The following is a 17,494-nucleotide window of genomic DNA, read 5'->3' as shown; positions in this document are numbered from 1 at the left end:
AAGATACATCTCGAAAGGCCCGATAGTGCTTCTACGCAACCACCTCAATGCGACCTAAAAATTGGCTTGTTTTAATACTGTAAACGACTTTGGTTATCTGTAAATATTAACTACCGACACACCGTCTGATTCCATCCCACCGGGTCAGCTCGCCCCTCTATGCATCCCAATGGCATATCTAAACGGCGCAAAATAGCTGGAGAAGTCAGTCAATCCCGACGGACGCTTTCACCAGCCGATGACGTCAAGAAAGCCCACTTTAGAAACGCATGCGCCGAACGTTGTCCAACCAACCATTATACAAATCGATCGAACTCGCAAGTGTACATCGGGTTGTTACGCGAGTCTTATACCGTTTTCGCAGGCTCATTGGCGACAGTGTGGTCGATCAGGAAGACGCTAGCGTTCGGTGCGGTACACGTTCCGAAATGTCACGTTTACATTCACTGCGCGACGGCTGTCCGTGCACTGCAGCCGTTGTTGTGTTACTGTGCGTTATAACAGGTAGGCTCACCTTCACTTAATTACAGTATCTCAAATAACCTCTCGGTGGTAGTTTGTGTGACTTCCTATCGATATAGCGTAACTTTACAAGACCATTGTTCTCATATTCACCAGCTTTTGTAGCACAATGTCTTGTAGACAAATGCTGTTGTGGTGTCTGGTCTTACGCTGGCGAGGGCTGAGCACCTTACAAAACCCAAATACACTTTGATACTGATGCGTACACCTGACTTCACCAATACCATGGCTTTTTTGGTAAAACGCGAAAACCCACAGCCTTGCTCTCGCCGCCGCCTGCAATGTATTAAATATTTACCATAATTGAAATACAGTAACTTCATCCATGCTGTACGTAAGATATTCTTCAATAGCGATTATGACCGCTCTGGTTACGTAATTGTTGAAATATAAAAAAATAAACGACATGCTATATCCAATCTGTCCAACGAAAGTTACGGGCATGTGGAGTGTAAGCGTTTGCCAGATAATAGGTACCATGCAACAACGACCAGACGACGTGCACACAAGGTAAAATTGTTACCTGCCGTGATTCTGTCTATACCTTTTGCTCGCAATGTCTCGGGTAGAACGCTGGGACACAGATATTCGGATTATGAAACTTTTACAATATTTCATTTTGTGTACCACTCGTACGGGCTAATTCTGAAGCTCCTACAGTGACTAAAATTTTCACGGGCTTTTCCATTGTGAAAATCCTACACTTAATGTCCCCCAACAGAGTTAACACAGTTATGATGGCAGTGTTAAATTTTAGGGTGTCGGAAAATATTGGACAATATGTTTCTCCAGTTACTAAATGTTGCACAGCGAGCCACGATTTCGGGTGACTTAGAGTATTCTTGTGCGAAGTTTGTGCAAGAAATAAGTTTCCAATTTCAAGGCGCATGCTCAGCTACCTTAAATACCAGTATTTTGATTTTTTTTCAAGAGATAAATTAGGCCAGAGTAATAAATACCGACTTTCGTGTCCACTCAATTTTTTAAAGGTAAGCGGGTTAGCGGCTCAAACACTCATAGATAAAATGTTGCACACACATGAGTCATTAAATGAGTGTCAATTCCAGAATTAAGAGACAATACTTTCCCACCAACAGACTTTAAACAACAATGTTATATTCTACAAGCTAGCATGCTAGCGTTTTTCAAGACAAAGATTTCTGGACAATTACATTACACGGTAAAGTCTATACAAATACATTTGATGTGTGTTTTAATGGAAACTGCCAAAGCCTAAGCGCGGGTGCGCAAACCAAAGAATTTAATTATGTTGGCCTTACTTTGTTCCAGCAGTAGCAACAAGTGTAATTAAACAAGTACCTATGGCTGTTTAATGCACAGTCTCTGGCAACAGAATGACTCATAGACGCCGACGCTGGTGTCTCGTTGAACATTTGCTATTGAAATTGCAGAACACAGAAGAATGCGCCAAAAGCAAATCCTCTATTGTTCCCGTCATGCTCTACACGATTTCTCCTGGCACATGGCTTGATCGCTTGGACATTAAGCACCTTAACGTCAAAAGCTCTACAGGGTCAAAACGGATGTTTACAGCAACCACAACGAAACGTCGAGAACATTATGTTCCATGCGACCTCAAATCCGAGAAAGCCCATTCTGTTTTGTGAAACATATCATTTTTAAGTTGAAATGCATGCAAGTTTTGAATTTTGTTCAAATTTTTCCGAAAGGGAAGTTTAAACCATTCTTTTCACAACAAATATTACAATCGAGGTTATAAGCTTACTATGTAATTTTTTGGATTAGCAAAACAATTGGCCTAAAATTTGCCTACACTTAAAATTCAAGATGGTCGCCATAGCCCCCGAGTCTGTTTACTCCACCGCCGGGGAAAAACCTGATTTCCGATTTTCTCAAAAACGACCCGGTAAAAACTTAATTCACTCTAAACGAGTCTTCACAAACAGCGGACTAAAATAGTATTGTAAAGATACTAAAATAGTATTGTAAAGAGTTTAGTGTACCAAAAGAAACTGCCATTGCCTCGAGACACAGAATTCTTAAAATGGGAAAAGTCAGTTGTTATGTCAAATGAATTATATTGTATGGCACCTTGAAACACGAGTAGAGTTATCGACGGATGTACTAAAACACCATGGGTCCTTCCACCCCTATTTCCCTATATTGAGATCTACCTTCGCCGTAGAGAAAAACACTAGTATTGGGCCAAACTACCATGGTGAAAGGTTAACGTTAAACCTACTGAGTGAAAGAACAGAATTAATATTACTGCTAACTGAGTGTATTCTAGCACACAATCTGACGAGTTGTCGGCTATTCAAAGCATCACAAACTTAGACACAGGTAAAGCAAGGCTGCACTCACTGAATTATGCATCGCCATTCTAATTAATGTATTAGTTTATGTAATGCAGGTTTCTTGCATTGAACAGCATCGCCCGGGAACGTCAACATTGTTGCCTTAATTCTGATGTTACCATTGTGCCATTTTAACTCCGAAGTCGCTTTTGTGTGTAGAGCCATTGTGTGACGAAGTTGAGACATACCTCGAGGTTTCTGCGTGTCGAATGTCCCTACTGTTATCACTGTGTGTTTGTTTAAACCACCGTTTAGCTGTTGTGTAATACATATCCGTACAATATAGAAAATCGATATAACTTAACATCAAGGTTATGGACTCACTTGAAAATATGCCGTTCTGGCGTCGTATTTTGAACAAAATTAGAATTCAGGGGAAGGATTAAGGAACTGTTTTCAATATTCCCTCAAGCTGCGATTTGAAAACCCCGGTTCCAATGGCCTCTTTTTTCCCGGAAAACTTTCCAGGTTTACCTGCTGATAAATTCCCAAACTATGCCTTCTTCCAAGCTCCCACTTCTGCCTTCCGTCTCTTCACACTCCATATCACCCCAGATCTTGGCTTTTCTTATCAAAATAACTGCAATAAAGAATAATATTTACCGCGCCGTCTGTACGGGAGAAAATGCTGCCCACCCGATAATTTCGAATTCCCGCCGCAAAATTGCACGGCATCCTCCCTAGAAATTGCGCGAGAAAATATCGTTTCATGAACACTGTTGTTGCTTCCCTTTGTTATCATTTGATTTACAGCGTCAAAAACATTTAGGTTTTCGGCGTCGTGGTGTACGGAATTGTTTGATCGAGTCTGTTGGGTCATTAACATCAGTGACAACATTACGGTTGACGCATGACCCGCTATCCTATCACGTTTTCAACGGTCTTTTATTTGTCGTCGGAGGCTGTTAAACAATAGCCGGACATTACCTGCTGTAGTGATCCATTATCTTGCGTTGTACAAACTACAAGTTGCATTGTTATGGTACAAGCTAACCTAAATCCCTGAACAATAGAGCGTAGCTATCATATTATTAGGCCAAGGAAAATGTGTTCACTGTTACAGGGCCTATCCTATTTCACCGCCACGCTAAAATTAAAGTCAGCATTTTCGAAATCACGCGTGACCTTTTGCCGTGTTATGACGAGCAGAATCACTCAATGCAGTTTCGAAACCATTTTAAAAGCATTACAACTATTTTTGAACCTCGCTCGATCGCTGAACCATACTGTTCAATCTTTGCCGGCCATATGCTGTACATGATATAGCTTATATATGTTAAGTAATTTATTGGTTGATATCGTTTGCGTTTTTGAACAAATGCTTCCAGTGCTACATCATTACATAATGAAACATATATTTTCCAAATGTGTAATATCGCTCCAGATCATTGCTCACTTCTATCGAATATACACCATAACCAGTATTATGATTTGAAATCACAGCATTTCTCGCCTGAATTCACTGACGAGTAATCTGGTTCAGATGAAATTTCTACACTTTGAAACATGCAGTTACTTTGCGAAGTTTGCCTTTGGTTATGAGAAACGACAGGATGCGTGTAAGCTGGAAAAAATGTTCCAACATTTTGTGTTCTAGGATGTACTGAAACACCATGACCTCTATTTCCCTATATTGAGATTTACCTTTGCCGTACAGAAAAACATTAGTAACACGTTTTCGTACATGACCAGTAACTTTGGTCAGGGCCCAGCTACCAAGGTGTTGTCGAACAGACCAACGGCTTACTTGGGTACTGAATTCGAAGATGGTGGCAATGTTCACGTTGAAAAAGACAGTCCTAAAAAGAAAGATTTGACAAAAATATTCTGTTTTCCAGAATTAAAACAAAGAAATTCCTGAGAAAGATAAGACAATATAATCCTCTTTTCCAGAAATTTTGGTCGCTGAGGGCAGTTCGGTGAATTTGGTGCCGGATCTATTGAGCAACTACCCTAGCAACACACGACCGGTGTACAACGTTTCCACGGTAACAAATGTGACTCACAGACTACTCCCGATACAGATCCTGGACGTGGTGAGTTCAACTTTACCGTTTAGGTACCAAGAATGTACCCCGGTGAAATATATTCCGACTCTCAAACTTTTCCCAATTCTTTTCTGATCTACCACTTGTTTGGATTCATTTTATAGGTCTTGGTGTAAGAAAACACTTTACCGTCGAAGTTGTTCGAAAATCTAAAATTTTATTTTTCTCCATAGAGTTGGCACAGGGATGGCGGCCATATTGAATTTGAAACATCGGTAAATCTTGGGTAATTTGTTTCTCCAGTAAGAACCCCCCCCCCCCCATTTTTATTCTTGATTTTGAAAAACAATTATTGAAAAATCCCTGAGGGACGTTTGAGCTAAAGTTTAAGTCTTCCACTAATCAAGGCGCATACTACCTTAAGCCCTGATGCCAACAGCTCAATTCAGGTTGCATCTTTCGAATTGCTATGGGGGGCATACTCAAAGTCATCACAAACTTAAGAAACCTCTGCTTGTTTTATGTGTTTATGTAGTCCGTGACGCGGACACGCAGATGTTACTTTCCATCAACCGCTGAAAATGTACGTGACTTTGCATTGTCATATCGCGGATTTGACTAAAATAGACCTGCTGAAAGCTAATCAAACTTATTATCGAAAAGCTAAATATTTGAGTTGTAACGTAAAGTATCCATCGATTCAATTCGTTTATTCAAGATAGAAAATCCAACTTACAGCCTATTTGTACAGAACGAGATGTTGACAGTGACTTCATAGCAAATGTTGGTTTAAGGTTTCCAAAATAGTTTTCAGATCGATCTCTTTCTTTTATATCTTACCGTCAAGAGACTGTCTGTGTGTCTCCGTCTCCCTCTATCTCTGTGTTACGGAGATGACTCACATCTCCAGAACTTTCGTCGCTTTATCCAGTACAAAGGTTGATGTATTTCATGTACGACATCGATGCATTTTACGTAAGCCGACTTTATGAATTCAGACAGTTATATGTTAATTGGGAACAGTGACAAACAACACAAAGTGTCAGCTAATCTATATGCAATCTAAACTTTCGCCTAAACGGTCGGAACATTACATAAAGCCGTAGAGCGAACGTCTTCGTAAACACACGCTAGAAGTTTAAGGGTAATCGTTGCTGGTAATAACCTTATATATTGTTTTCGATAAGTAATATACGAAAGCGCTCGGAAGTGTCACTTAATGAATACTGCCAGCGTAATTTATTGCCAAATAATTGCTTTTAGAATTGCCTATTGTCATTATAATGGGTTAAATCGAATATACAATTACAATGAAGGTGAGAGAGTATACACTTTGGAGGTAGTTCTAGTATAGCAGCATGATTATTAGCGGGCTCTTCTGTAAACATCGTTGTCGATATATAACTTCTACAGAGAGTAGAAGCGAGTCGCTTGTACTGTCTATGCTTCTACATGTATCCCGACCATCTATTGTTTCGCCGATGGCAGACAACAGTGGACTGTAATCGTAATCCTCTCTCTCTCTCTCTCTCTCTCTCTCTCTCTCTCTCTCTCTCTCTCTCTTCTCTCTCTCTCTCTCTCTCTCTCTCTCTCTCTCTCTCTCTCTCTCTCTCTCTCTCGATAGTATTACCGTTTAGTCATCGATAAATTATTATCTTCTCTTTGTACAGGACGAGAAAAATCAGATCTTAACTTTAAAAGCTTGGCTACGAATGGTAAGTGAAGATCAAAAACACCTTTCTCATATATATATATATATATATATATATATATATATATATATATATATATATATATATATATATATATATATATATATATATATATATACATATATATATATATATATATATATATATATATATATATATATATATATATATATATATATATATATATGAGTGTCCTACGTTGCGGCAAATATTATAAAGACGGGTTCTAGAGGAAATAAAGCATTATAAACAGTGTGATTATAGATGAGTTCTGATATATATTTGTGAAACTTTGTAGAGCAATATACAGCAAAAACCACAAGACATATTAGGTTCAAAGCCAAGCTTCTGAGATCTACTTTGTCAGTGCCAATAGTGGAAAATTTACATTGATCCCAGGCAGTAGCGATTCTTGTACTGTCTGTGGTTTCATTCTTAGCATATTTTCTGAGTCAGCCGAAACAATTGCATTAGAGCTGTTACATGGTTGGGAGGGTAGGTACGTAGCTTCCAAATCAATTGTTATCCAGTGCAAAGAGGTAGGAACTCCCTTGTCTTCCTCAATGTAGACGACATTCCCTTCCGTCTTTTCCTTTGCATTATTGGTATAGTCTCTCGCATTTACGGGGAGGGAGTTCACAAGCGTAGCCGCCAGACATCGCCAGCTATTTCCAGTGTTACCGCAGCGACGAAAATGGCTGAAACGACTGTGGACAGTCTAACCTTAATGATAAAGATGACATTTACCTTGCAAGACGTGAGCGTGGATGTATCTTTCACCTCCAAGATGTAAACAAGGGTCTGCAGAGTTACAATAACATGAATTTGAATTGCTGGTCCTAAAGTCATTGCTGTCGATGTATACATTACAATCCATGTTTTTGCTCATAGGATGATACATCGAGCTCTGTTGCATTGCTGTAAACAGCTGACCAAGAGTATAATAATCGCAATCATACCAATCCATAATCCAATAACACTAGGTCAAAATTTGTAAGACAATAGTTGTAAACATAGACACAAAACAGCACAGAACAGACAGTAAATAGACGGTACACAAACAAAGTCTAATTCATGAAAGAAAGATATATGGACCTCTGGCCAAAAGACCAAGAAGTGATGTCAGGTGTTTCGAAAGTAGTAAGCGCATCTTGCCCCACATGTGGCACCCGCCATATATCAATCTGTAAGTCAGATAGGTAGTGGTCACTGACTAAGGCCCAATGTCACCGATGCCATCAATGATCATTTGTCGAAGAGAGATATTGTATTTATCTACCAGCTTGCGAGTATGTTATGATCTCATAAACGTCAACAAAGCTTATAAAGCACGACAATTTATGAGAAAAGTTTACCATCTATTCAGCAATGCTTTATCAGGCATAACACAATGAGTGGACATTGAACATTCTCCACTTCAACACGACCGCTATTAGGGGTTGACCGTTTGGTATTCTGGGGGGTCCGGAATATTGATGAGGTGCCATTATTTATTTTTTACCTGACCATTGTACATTATTTTGTTTTCCACTCTCCCACGGTTTTTTATCAAGTTTTCTCTGGCTGATTTTTATTGACATTTGCTGGGAATCTTCTTCCCCCAAAATTCCTCGAGACCCTTCCAGGATATCAAATGGTCCACCCCTTACCTTCAACTGTATTTGACTGCTTTTTAACTTTTCTAAAGATATCGGCCAGTCTTCAAGCTTATCAAGGGTCAGATAGTTATAAATACTAATCCGGCAACACAGCATGTCTGAACCAAACTTGCCATTTTAGGGGGACGTAATATATTCGAAAAGTTACCGTTGTTGAGTTGTAGGTATCACCAATGGGCCCTGGGAAGGCACTTTACTCTCTCGCAAGGCAAGAATTACGTAACAGAGAAGAATTGGTAGATAGGCTGGGCAAGGGTTCACACAGCCTACTAGTTCAAGTACAATGCCAAAGCAAGTATTAATATTAGGGTCTAAAATGCATTCCTTATCAAATATTATCAAAAAGTTTTTCACTAGTAATCGACGAAAGTGAAAAAAGAAATGTTCAGGGCAACCTTGCGTACCGATACACGACTGGCGTGTAAGTGAATTGAACTCGTTGTCGTGACTACGTTGAGGGCGTTCGATAAAAACGGCGACTTAATCACTGCATTAACAAAATCTTTGACTTTGATTGGATCGTCTGGACAGCTTTGTCTGTGACACAGACTGTGATAAGCAATGCTAATACATGGATTCGTCGATTATTATTACTAATTAAAAGTTAACGATTACTATATCCTCTTATTCAAAGGGATGTATCGATTTTCAAGAAACGTCGATACGTCTTCCGGTGCAGACAAACTAATGCTCAAAAAGTACAAACTTTTCAAAACTGTAGGTGGACAAAAGCAGATAAACTGTTTGTCGTCTGTCGCCATGGTAACTTGTTTTACTGATGTCTCAGTAACATGAAGCTATGAAACTTCTGATCAGCATCCACATTATTCAGCCAGTATTTCAAAACTTTTCCGGTTAATCTTCCAAGCACTTTCCTCAGTGAAGCATATTGAAGTGAGAAATTGAACTTTTTTCATTATGCGTGAGATTTTTACCAAATCTTGTCTTGATATTGTGTCGAGCAAAACCTTGTGTCGTGACATGAGACGATCAAAAGACGGGGTTACCGGCCTGCTACCTTAGTAAAAGTTATTACCTTCACAACCTGATGAAATGAAACTTGAAATCAGCAACCTACTGCCCTATATCTCTTGACGTCTTTCGTATTGTTTGTAACCATTATTAGCATTAGGAGATCTCTTCAGATGCGGGACTTTGGCTGAAGAAAACATTAAAATTTTATTTCGTAAAAAATGCCTGTTATTCTCCTAAAACTTCCGTTTGAAAGATATGAGTATTTTTTACCCTTTAGACTAAGTTTTTAGAAAATCCATTTCATTCCAACCTCCTTAAAGAAGAAATCATGAAGAGGTTATATTTTTTAGTTTTACCTGAGTATTGCCATGGCAATTCTTAGCCATGCCCCCCCCCTCTAGGCTATACTCCCTACAGGGTCTTTAAACGAGTGGATGGAACTCGCAAATCTTTTAATGGTTTAATCTTGTTCTAGGAGTGTCAAGGGTTTCATTAAATACAAATACTGCAACATCTTCCTTGTCGGAGGCGAGACCTTCGCGCCGGTACAATCGTTTTCACATTAGCTTACTCCGACAAAAGGTACCCTCGTAAGAAACTCCGTGAAACGCGCGTGACATTAAAAAAAATAAAAATAATTAAAACAATTAAAAACAACTCCACTTCATCAGGGACGACACAGGGCTGAATACATTGCTGTTCACACAAGAGTGTGTCTGTCAGTCCTTCTTTCCTGTTCGTGTCAGTACACGCATAGCACCGTGTGCAGGGTTTGTGCCAGGCAGAAATGCGACAGGGTTTGAAAAGGATGTGTTTCCTACGTGTATTGTCAGAGGAAAGATGGCAATTCTGAGACTAAACTTCAAAACTTTTACAAAGTCAGTAACCATGAAACAGCGGCCATCAAACTCACTATCGGTAACATTTTGCCCGCCCAACCATATTTTAGCCTTCTGTTCCACAATTCTAGAATACAGACAGAAACGCGCATAGACCTGTGAATGCCATTTTTCACACCTTGCCAAAAGCCCTGTAATAGGTGTTATATTATTAAATCAAATATACCTGCTAAAGACATGTCCCGTGGCTCTGTATGTGCTCATTGTGTTCTCTCTGAGACTGCAACGATAAACATGTCGAATCTCTTCCAGGTGTGGCAGGATGAATTTCTTACTTGGAACGCTTCCCAGTATGATGACGTCACTAGCGTAGTTATTCCCGTGTCTGAAATATGGCAGCCTGACATCACGTCGTATGAAAGGTGAGATTTTATTTCACTTTTATATACAGTCTCCAAGATGTGCATTTTCAATTCAGCCTCTGATACTGACTAATCTACTTTGTCCTCTAGCGATTACTCATTGTACTTGCCTACAGGGCTTTCCACATCGTGTGTGCTGCAACATAGCGACTATGAAAAATAGATACAGCCATGGAGATACTATTATGATACATTACATCAAAGCTTTGTCGATGCAATGAATTTTGTTATGTCATACCCTCAGATTATTACTGATAATGTATCAGATTATCCAGCATTATGGCCCTAGATGTTTTCAATATCTACAAATTCCCTGGCTTTGCAAAAACTATAAAATGATAGCAATAATGTACCCCTTCCTGGTCCATAATGGACTTGAGCAAACTTTGCACTCCATAATATACTTTTCTTAGCCTTGTACTTGTTTTCATTTTCACTCCTAATACCTCAGAAAAAACAAAATGGCTGAACATGTCAAATTCTCAGAAGCTAAGGAGATGTACATTTGAACATTTTCTTGAGTGCAGGCTTTAGATTTTTGCAAACGACTATAGCTCTCGCGCCGTTTTGGCGAAGCCAATTTTACGGCGCCATTTCATGGACAATGCGTATTGAATATTCTAAATTTATAGGATCAGTGGCTTTGATAGGAAACAATAATATATCCACATGAATATGGATATGGAATTTATGATCAGTTGAGTGATTAGAAAGGAAAATCAGCACGAACAGTTACATATTGTTCAGTGTCGATTTTACCAGACAATGATTATTATTATATCATTTTACACCCCTTTCTATGAAACGACCATAAGGGAGCGTTCACTTTTTACGGCCTCCCCTGCATTTTTTGTGAAAAAAGATGACCCCCCCCCCTTTGTCAGACGAAAAAAATTGATGACCCCCTGAAAAATAACCAAAACCCATGTGTCAAATTTACCCGCATGGTTTGGATTTGAACTCCGGTACGCGGCGCACTTTACTCGTGTAGCAGAGATGCCAGTGCACAAACTTCTCAGCCACATCCATTGAAACGTCTGTTAATTAGGACGACTGTAAGGCAATTTTTAACTTCATTTCCATAGACAACTCATGTCCATGGACATTGTGTAAAGTAAACTTTATTGGAGTGGTTCGCCAAAGGCAGCCCTCCGGTTAAGATATATACTTGGATCCTTGTATCGGTAATCATTCTCTCAGCCTCACGACTCCCGTGATTTTATTTCAGCGTTAAAAAGGAATTCGTCCGTCATCTGGACACGGATGCACATGTAACCAACGACGGGATTGTAAACGCACCACAGCCTGTCATCTACGAGACCACCTGTACAATCGACGCCACCTACTTCCCGTTCGACGAGCAGCGATGTTCGCTCAAGTTCGGCTCCTGGAGTTACGACGGGGGCATGATCGACCTGTACTTGGACGAAACCACGGGAAGCACAGAGGCGTACGTCAGCAACGGCGAGTGGGACCTGGTGGGCTTCCCTTCGCAAAGAAACAGCATTCTATACTCGTGCTGTCCAAACCCGTATGTTGACGTCACATACACGCTTCACATACGGAGACGTTCCTTATTCTACATCTACAACATCGTACTTCCGGCCGTCCTCCTCTTCATCCTCGTCCTCGTCGGATTTTATCTGCCGTCGGATTGTGGCGAGAGAATGACACTTTTCGTCACAAGCATGTTGGCTCTCATGGTGTTCCTGACCTTGGCCTCGGACTTCATGCCACCAACGTCAGAATCAACGCCTTACATACGTAAGTAAACCCGTTTTTTTTCAGTGACCGATTGGTTTTTTAATTCGTGTAGATGCCGAGACCTTGGTAGTGTGTACAGTACACCTGTGTACAAGTGGTTGCTTGCCTAGTCATGTGCAATATTTCGCTGAAATGTGAAGCAATATCGATCTTGATGGAAAGTTATAGGTAGTTCATAACCTCGTCACCACGAGAGAGAGAGAGAGAGAGAGAGAGAGAGAGAGAGAGAGAGAGAGAGAGAGAGAGAGAGGGTAGCTCTGGATTTTCAAAGCATTGAACAATGTTTCATATAATTTTATATCCTTCCATAATCTTTCCATTTCATTTCCATTTCAGAGAGTTATCTCATAACGACAATCGCGTTGGTAGCCGTGTCTTCACTTTTGACAGCCTTCACGTTGGACATGCATTTCCAACCAGCAAGGTGTCCAGAAATGCCAAGATGGCTCCGCATATTCGCCTTCAGGTACCTGGCCGTCCTAGTGTGCATGCGCAGTCAGAGGTCCAACCGCAAAGTTGATAGTAATGGCGAGGTCATAGTGAACAAGTCGGCCTTGAGTTTGCAGGCGCTCGGTCAGGAAGCTAACGCCGACAGTAGCCAGCCATACAATGGCGACGTGCCTGAGAAACTATTTACGCGTGTAAACCGACCAAAAACGGCAGCAGACGACACGAATGAGTCTGAAGTCCACGAGAGGAGAGTCAGAGAGTGGCAAGCCGCAGCCAAGATTTTCGATCGATTCTTCCTTGTGACGTATTTCATTATTTTCCTGATACTCTCCATCGGAATATTATCGTACCTGCACACCAAGGCACACTAACTCCGTATACTTAATCCGAAGTCTCGGACAGATGAGGCAGGAACTGTCCTATCCTCAAAATGAAACTATAGTAAAAGTGGTGGTGTGCAATGATTAACCGACACAATATATAGCCTTTGTGGATGGCATTTTATCCCAGCCCCTCGCCGGAGAGCCACACGTGCGTCTTCCCGCACTGTGTTTTACGATAAACAGAGACAAATCTTGATTGCAATTCAAGTCTGAGTGCATAAAATTGCCAGGAGTCACTATTCTTAGGCCAAAAAATAAATTGTGCTGTTCCGATAACATAGTTTTCAAAAATAGGGTAGGTCTACTAGGTAGACAGGGATTTTTTTCTCAAAATATTTTTACTTTTGAATATGCATTTTTCAGGGGTTCAGGGCGGTCAAACACTGCCCACATTTCCAGGGGGAAAAACATTAAAGACATCCTCGTTCAAGCAAAAATCAAATGCCAAGTAACGAACAAGTGATTTTACGGGTTTTTTTCTTTCATTTTTTTACTTCCGTGTTTACGTAGCTGTAAAAAGTTTAGGGTCGGCAGGTAAAAAATAGGGTAGGTCGGGTTATCGGAATAGCACATTTTTTTGTTCGGCCTTAGAGTTATAGTGTATTGACAGATTGTAAGGTGTAAGTCTTTGCTGTTGTGATATCATTTACGTATTATTTATAGTGATGTTTATAATTTTGGAATTTTGCTGCCTGCTTAACTGAAATTTCCTAAATGTTCAAATGAATGTAATATATGATACTTTGATTTTTTTATACATTGTAGAGTTAGCAAGATATATCTGAGCAAGTTTACGTTACAATCATTCACATCGTTTCAAAAACAAATGGTGGACGATATTAACGTAATATGCAATTATACAACGAGGCACTCAAGCATTTTGTACTCAACAACTTAGAATTAGAAAAGTCACCGCGTATCTTTTAACACTCTCAGTGAACTCCATCCAAAATCAACTTGCTTTCAGTTGTACAGAAAGGTCGATCTGTATGTAAAGATAGCGGCCTGTTTACAATTGACTTTGATCTTGAATTTAGCGTTTACTGAGACTATGGACTTCACGTGCCAGCAGACCTTGTTGTATAGTGATCTTGTCGACCACTGCAGGATTCATGTTACAGATAGGAAGCATTGAGAACGATTGTCAACTGAGAAAATATGATGTTATGACTGAACATGATTAAGAAATAAAATATATTGTCTTTTGATAGAACCATGGAATGAAGAAATGGGACAAAGACGGCATCGATGCCGACTGCATCTCTATTGTTATCTTCTATGCATTTATTATTTATTTTGTTTTATTCATCCACCATTTATTCAATTACATTAAAAGATTTCCCTTTACAGATACCATTTATATACAAGCTTACCAAGAAGGCCGTAATCTTAAATTGGGTCAAACAAGAGTCATAATAAAACAGCGTAGGCCCTGAAGGCCAGAAAAGACTAAAAATGGACTTGAACAATCAAATCGAAATAAAACTCAATTAAAAGCTACCCATCAATATTTCCTGTTATAAATTGTTTTAGGTGAACTTCAAAACGATAAAAGGACAAGGCCTGGGCCCCTTGTATAACTTGGCCACAGACACGGAGAAAAAACTTGTCTGTGGCTGGGACATCTTAATACGTTTCAATTCTCATGATCTTTCAATATATAGAGTTCAAAGACACATGTAGTTGCACCGGGGGGGGGGCAATGAGAAGGACCCCTGGAAACGAAATTGCTCTATTTTCACTTTTCAGTCAGTGCTTGGATAAATAAAATAACGTATGCCGGGCACCAATGGCATCCTCTCCCCTTACCTATCACTCTAATTGCAACACTTGACTACCCGTCTATACACCACTGTAATCATTGCTATCGATTAACAAGTATATTCATTCCACAGGGTCCTTCTTATTTCCCCCCTGTGGTAAAAGTGGTTTGACATTGCACATCCTTCACCAGAGTTCTCATCACTGCAAAGCCATGTCTTTTTTCCATTCTTTTAACGTGAGATAAAGTGTATCGTATGCAAGAAACGATGAAATGTCGATACCGAACAGGCTTCTACCTTGCGTCCAGTTGAAACAAACAACTAACTTTAAAAGATAGTAGTCCAACTATGAGAAATTGTTTAGTCTTTGCAGTCTTTGTTTCTACCAGTACGAAGGTATGGGACTTTCCAGTCTCAGTCGTAACTTCTAGTATGTCGTGTATTCGCGAATTGACAAAAAACTGTCTGATTTACAGACAATCACGATGCTTCTTAACGATATATTTACAGTGAATGTGTAAGCCTATTTCACCATTAGCTTACTTTTATATGGACACTTTGCCGTCTTACTCAAATAAAGACATTTTTAAAGGCATACTATTGCTTTCTATGTAACTTGCGTTCCGGTCGACATCAGCCGGTGACATGTTAGCTCAAAGCACTAGTAGCTTCCCAAGTTGCCTTTAAACGTACCCATAGACACACGTACGTACGTAAATACGTATCTACCTACCAACTACCTACCAACTACCTACCTATAGACCCTCCTACCTACCTACCTACCTACCTACCCTCCTACCTACCTACCTACCTACCTACCTACCTACCTACCTACCTGCCTGCCTGCCTGCCTACCGACCTACATATACCCGTACCTACCTACCTACCTACCTACCCACCTACATACATACACATACATACACAACATACATACATACATACATACATACATACATACATACATACATACATACATACATAATACATACATACATACATACATACATACATACATACATACATAATACATACATACATACATACATACATACATACATACATACATACATACATACATACATACATACATACATACATACATACATACATACATACATACATACATACATACATACATACATACATACATACATACATACATACATACGTATACCGTACATACAGTTTTATCAGCTGTCAATTACAGAGGGCTATTATTCTTAGGTGATCTGATAGAAGTTATTTAGACAAGCAAAAGGGTAAGAAATGCAGACTCTATTCTTACAGCGGAATATAGGATATACGTAGAGTTGACTTCTCTGAATCAGAGAACGTTATATCATAGTGATTAAACACCAGGAAGTAAATTTTCTGATGAAGTATTATGTGATACAGATGTGCTAACAAATCTGACTCAATGGATTGTTCGGTATTGAATTAACCTTTGCATTTCACGTGAACAGGATGAAAGGCATTGTGAATCCTTCTTTGAGTGAAGCAGACTCAGAACAGCTGATGCTTTTGTAACCTAGTTCAATAAAATGAATACAACACCTGTTCAGAAACCCTACTATATCTAAATGTTAAATAAACCAATCAAAAGACGCTGATGAGAAAAGAATCAAGATGAACGGAGCTACAAACATAATGGTAGGCATTATCAGAGCTGCATCAAAATTCATGAAAAATCAGTGCAACAAAATTGGCGTAAAGTTGAAAGGCAGAACCTTTCCAACCTTTCCAACAAAATCTGTTTTTATGCTTAGGCTGACCCTTTTATATTTTTATTTTTTTTTGTTTCTCATCCCCAGAGGAATATTCGGGGAGGGCGGGCGGTCGAAATAAAAAAAAACACAAGTACAAAAAAAAACTGTATTTGTTTCAGTTCAATGTTCTGTCCAGTCACTGTCACTGCAATTTCTTGTCTTTCAGTTCAGTGTTCTGTACTCTCTGTCCTTTCAGTCTGAGTCGCTGCAATCTCACAATTTGATGGTGGTGGTGCAGCGCTGGTGCTGTTGCAAGGATGATCGCCTCAGAGGCGGCGCAAATAATTTTTTTTTAATTTTCATGTCGGAGCTGAAATTTACGGTCGGTCGGGAGATGAGAAACACAAAAATAAAAAATGTCGCCCTTATGAAATGTTCGAGATGAAAAATGAACTCTAGTTGACATCAGTCGTCAACTTTAACAGCAGATCAGTAGATATCACAAACGCAAAGGATGTCTTGACATTCAAGTTGAATTCTACATTAATATGACATGCTATGGCAAGGGCAATAGGTAACTGTATTCGACAGACAGAACCAAAACAAACATTAAAGCCGGTGGAACAATTATAATTACACCAAGGAATTATTTCAAACATTTGAGACATATTGGCAAAAACCGGAGTCGTTGTGAGGATTTTTGGGTTGTAGAATTCGGTATGGTCACGTGGTTTAACATTTGCTATAGGCTGGCATTCATAGATCATTTAAACAATACCAGACATTGCCTGCGATTCGTGGAAAATACCAGCACATGCGTATCAACACAAACGATTATGTACAACACAGTGTTACTGATCGAGCTACAAATGTACGTAAATGTAAACAAGACTGAATTATAATTGGGATAATCCAGAGTCTAAAATGGAAATAAATCACGAAATGAAGGATTTGTTACGAGTATTTTCCTTTG

General features: G+C 39.5%; 1 protein-coding gene across 1 annotated transcript; it reads left to right on the top strand.

The window, feature by feature from the left end:
• Nucleotides 1-291: 291 nt before the first annotated feature.
• Nucleotides 292-14,265, top strand: LOC139130156 (neuronal acetylcholine receptor subunit alpha-10-like). Its single transcript, XM_070695888.1, has 6 exons — nucleotides 292-504; nucleotides 4,755-4,897; nucleotides 6,520-6,564; nucleotides 10,346-10,455; nucleotides 11,684-12,219; nucleotides 12,556-14,265. Exons 1-6 carry the CDS (start codon nucleotides 429-431, stop codon nucleotides 13,038-13,040), a joined length of 1,395 nt encoding a protein of 464 aa, XP_070551989.1. The 5' UTR covers nucleotides 292-428; the 3' UTR covers nucleotides 13,041-14,265.
• The last annotated feature ends 3,229 nt before the right edge of the window (nucleotides 14,266-17,494 follow it).

The sequence above is a fragment of the Ptychodera flava genome, chromosome 3, assembly GCF_041260155.1.
Source record: "Ptychodera flava strain L36383 chromosome 3, AS_Pfla_20210202, whole genome shotgun sequence".
NCBI classification, from domain to species: domain Eukaryota; kingdom Metazoa; phylum Hemichordata; class Enteropneusta; family Ptychoderidae; genus Ptychodera; species Ptychodera flava.
This window is presented reverse-complemented; position numbering and strand designations above follow the sequence as displayed.

What these genes read in the sequence shown, in the direction of transcription:
- LOC139130156 (XM_070695888.1), top strand. Translation starts at nt 429, where the DNA reads ATGTCACGTTTACATTCACTGCGCGACGGCTGTCCGTGCACTGCAGCC. An exon ending in TAAAAGCTTGGCTACGAATG is followed by an intron (nt 6,565 to 10,345) that starts GTAAGTGAAGAT and finishes AATCTCTTCCAG; the next exon opens with GTGTGGCAGGATGAATTTCT. An exon ending in AGAATCAACGCCTTACATAC is followed by an intron (nt 12,220 to 12,555) that starts GTAAGTAAACCC and finishes TTTCCATTTCAG; the next exon opens with AGAGTTATCTCATAACGACA.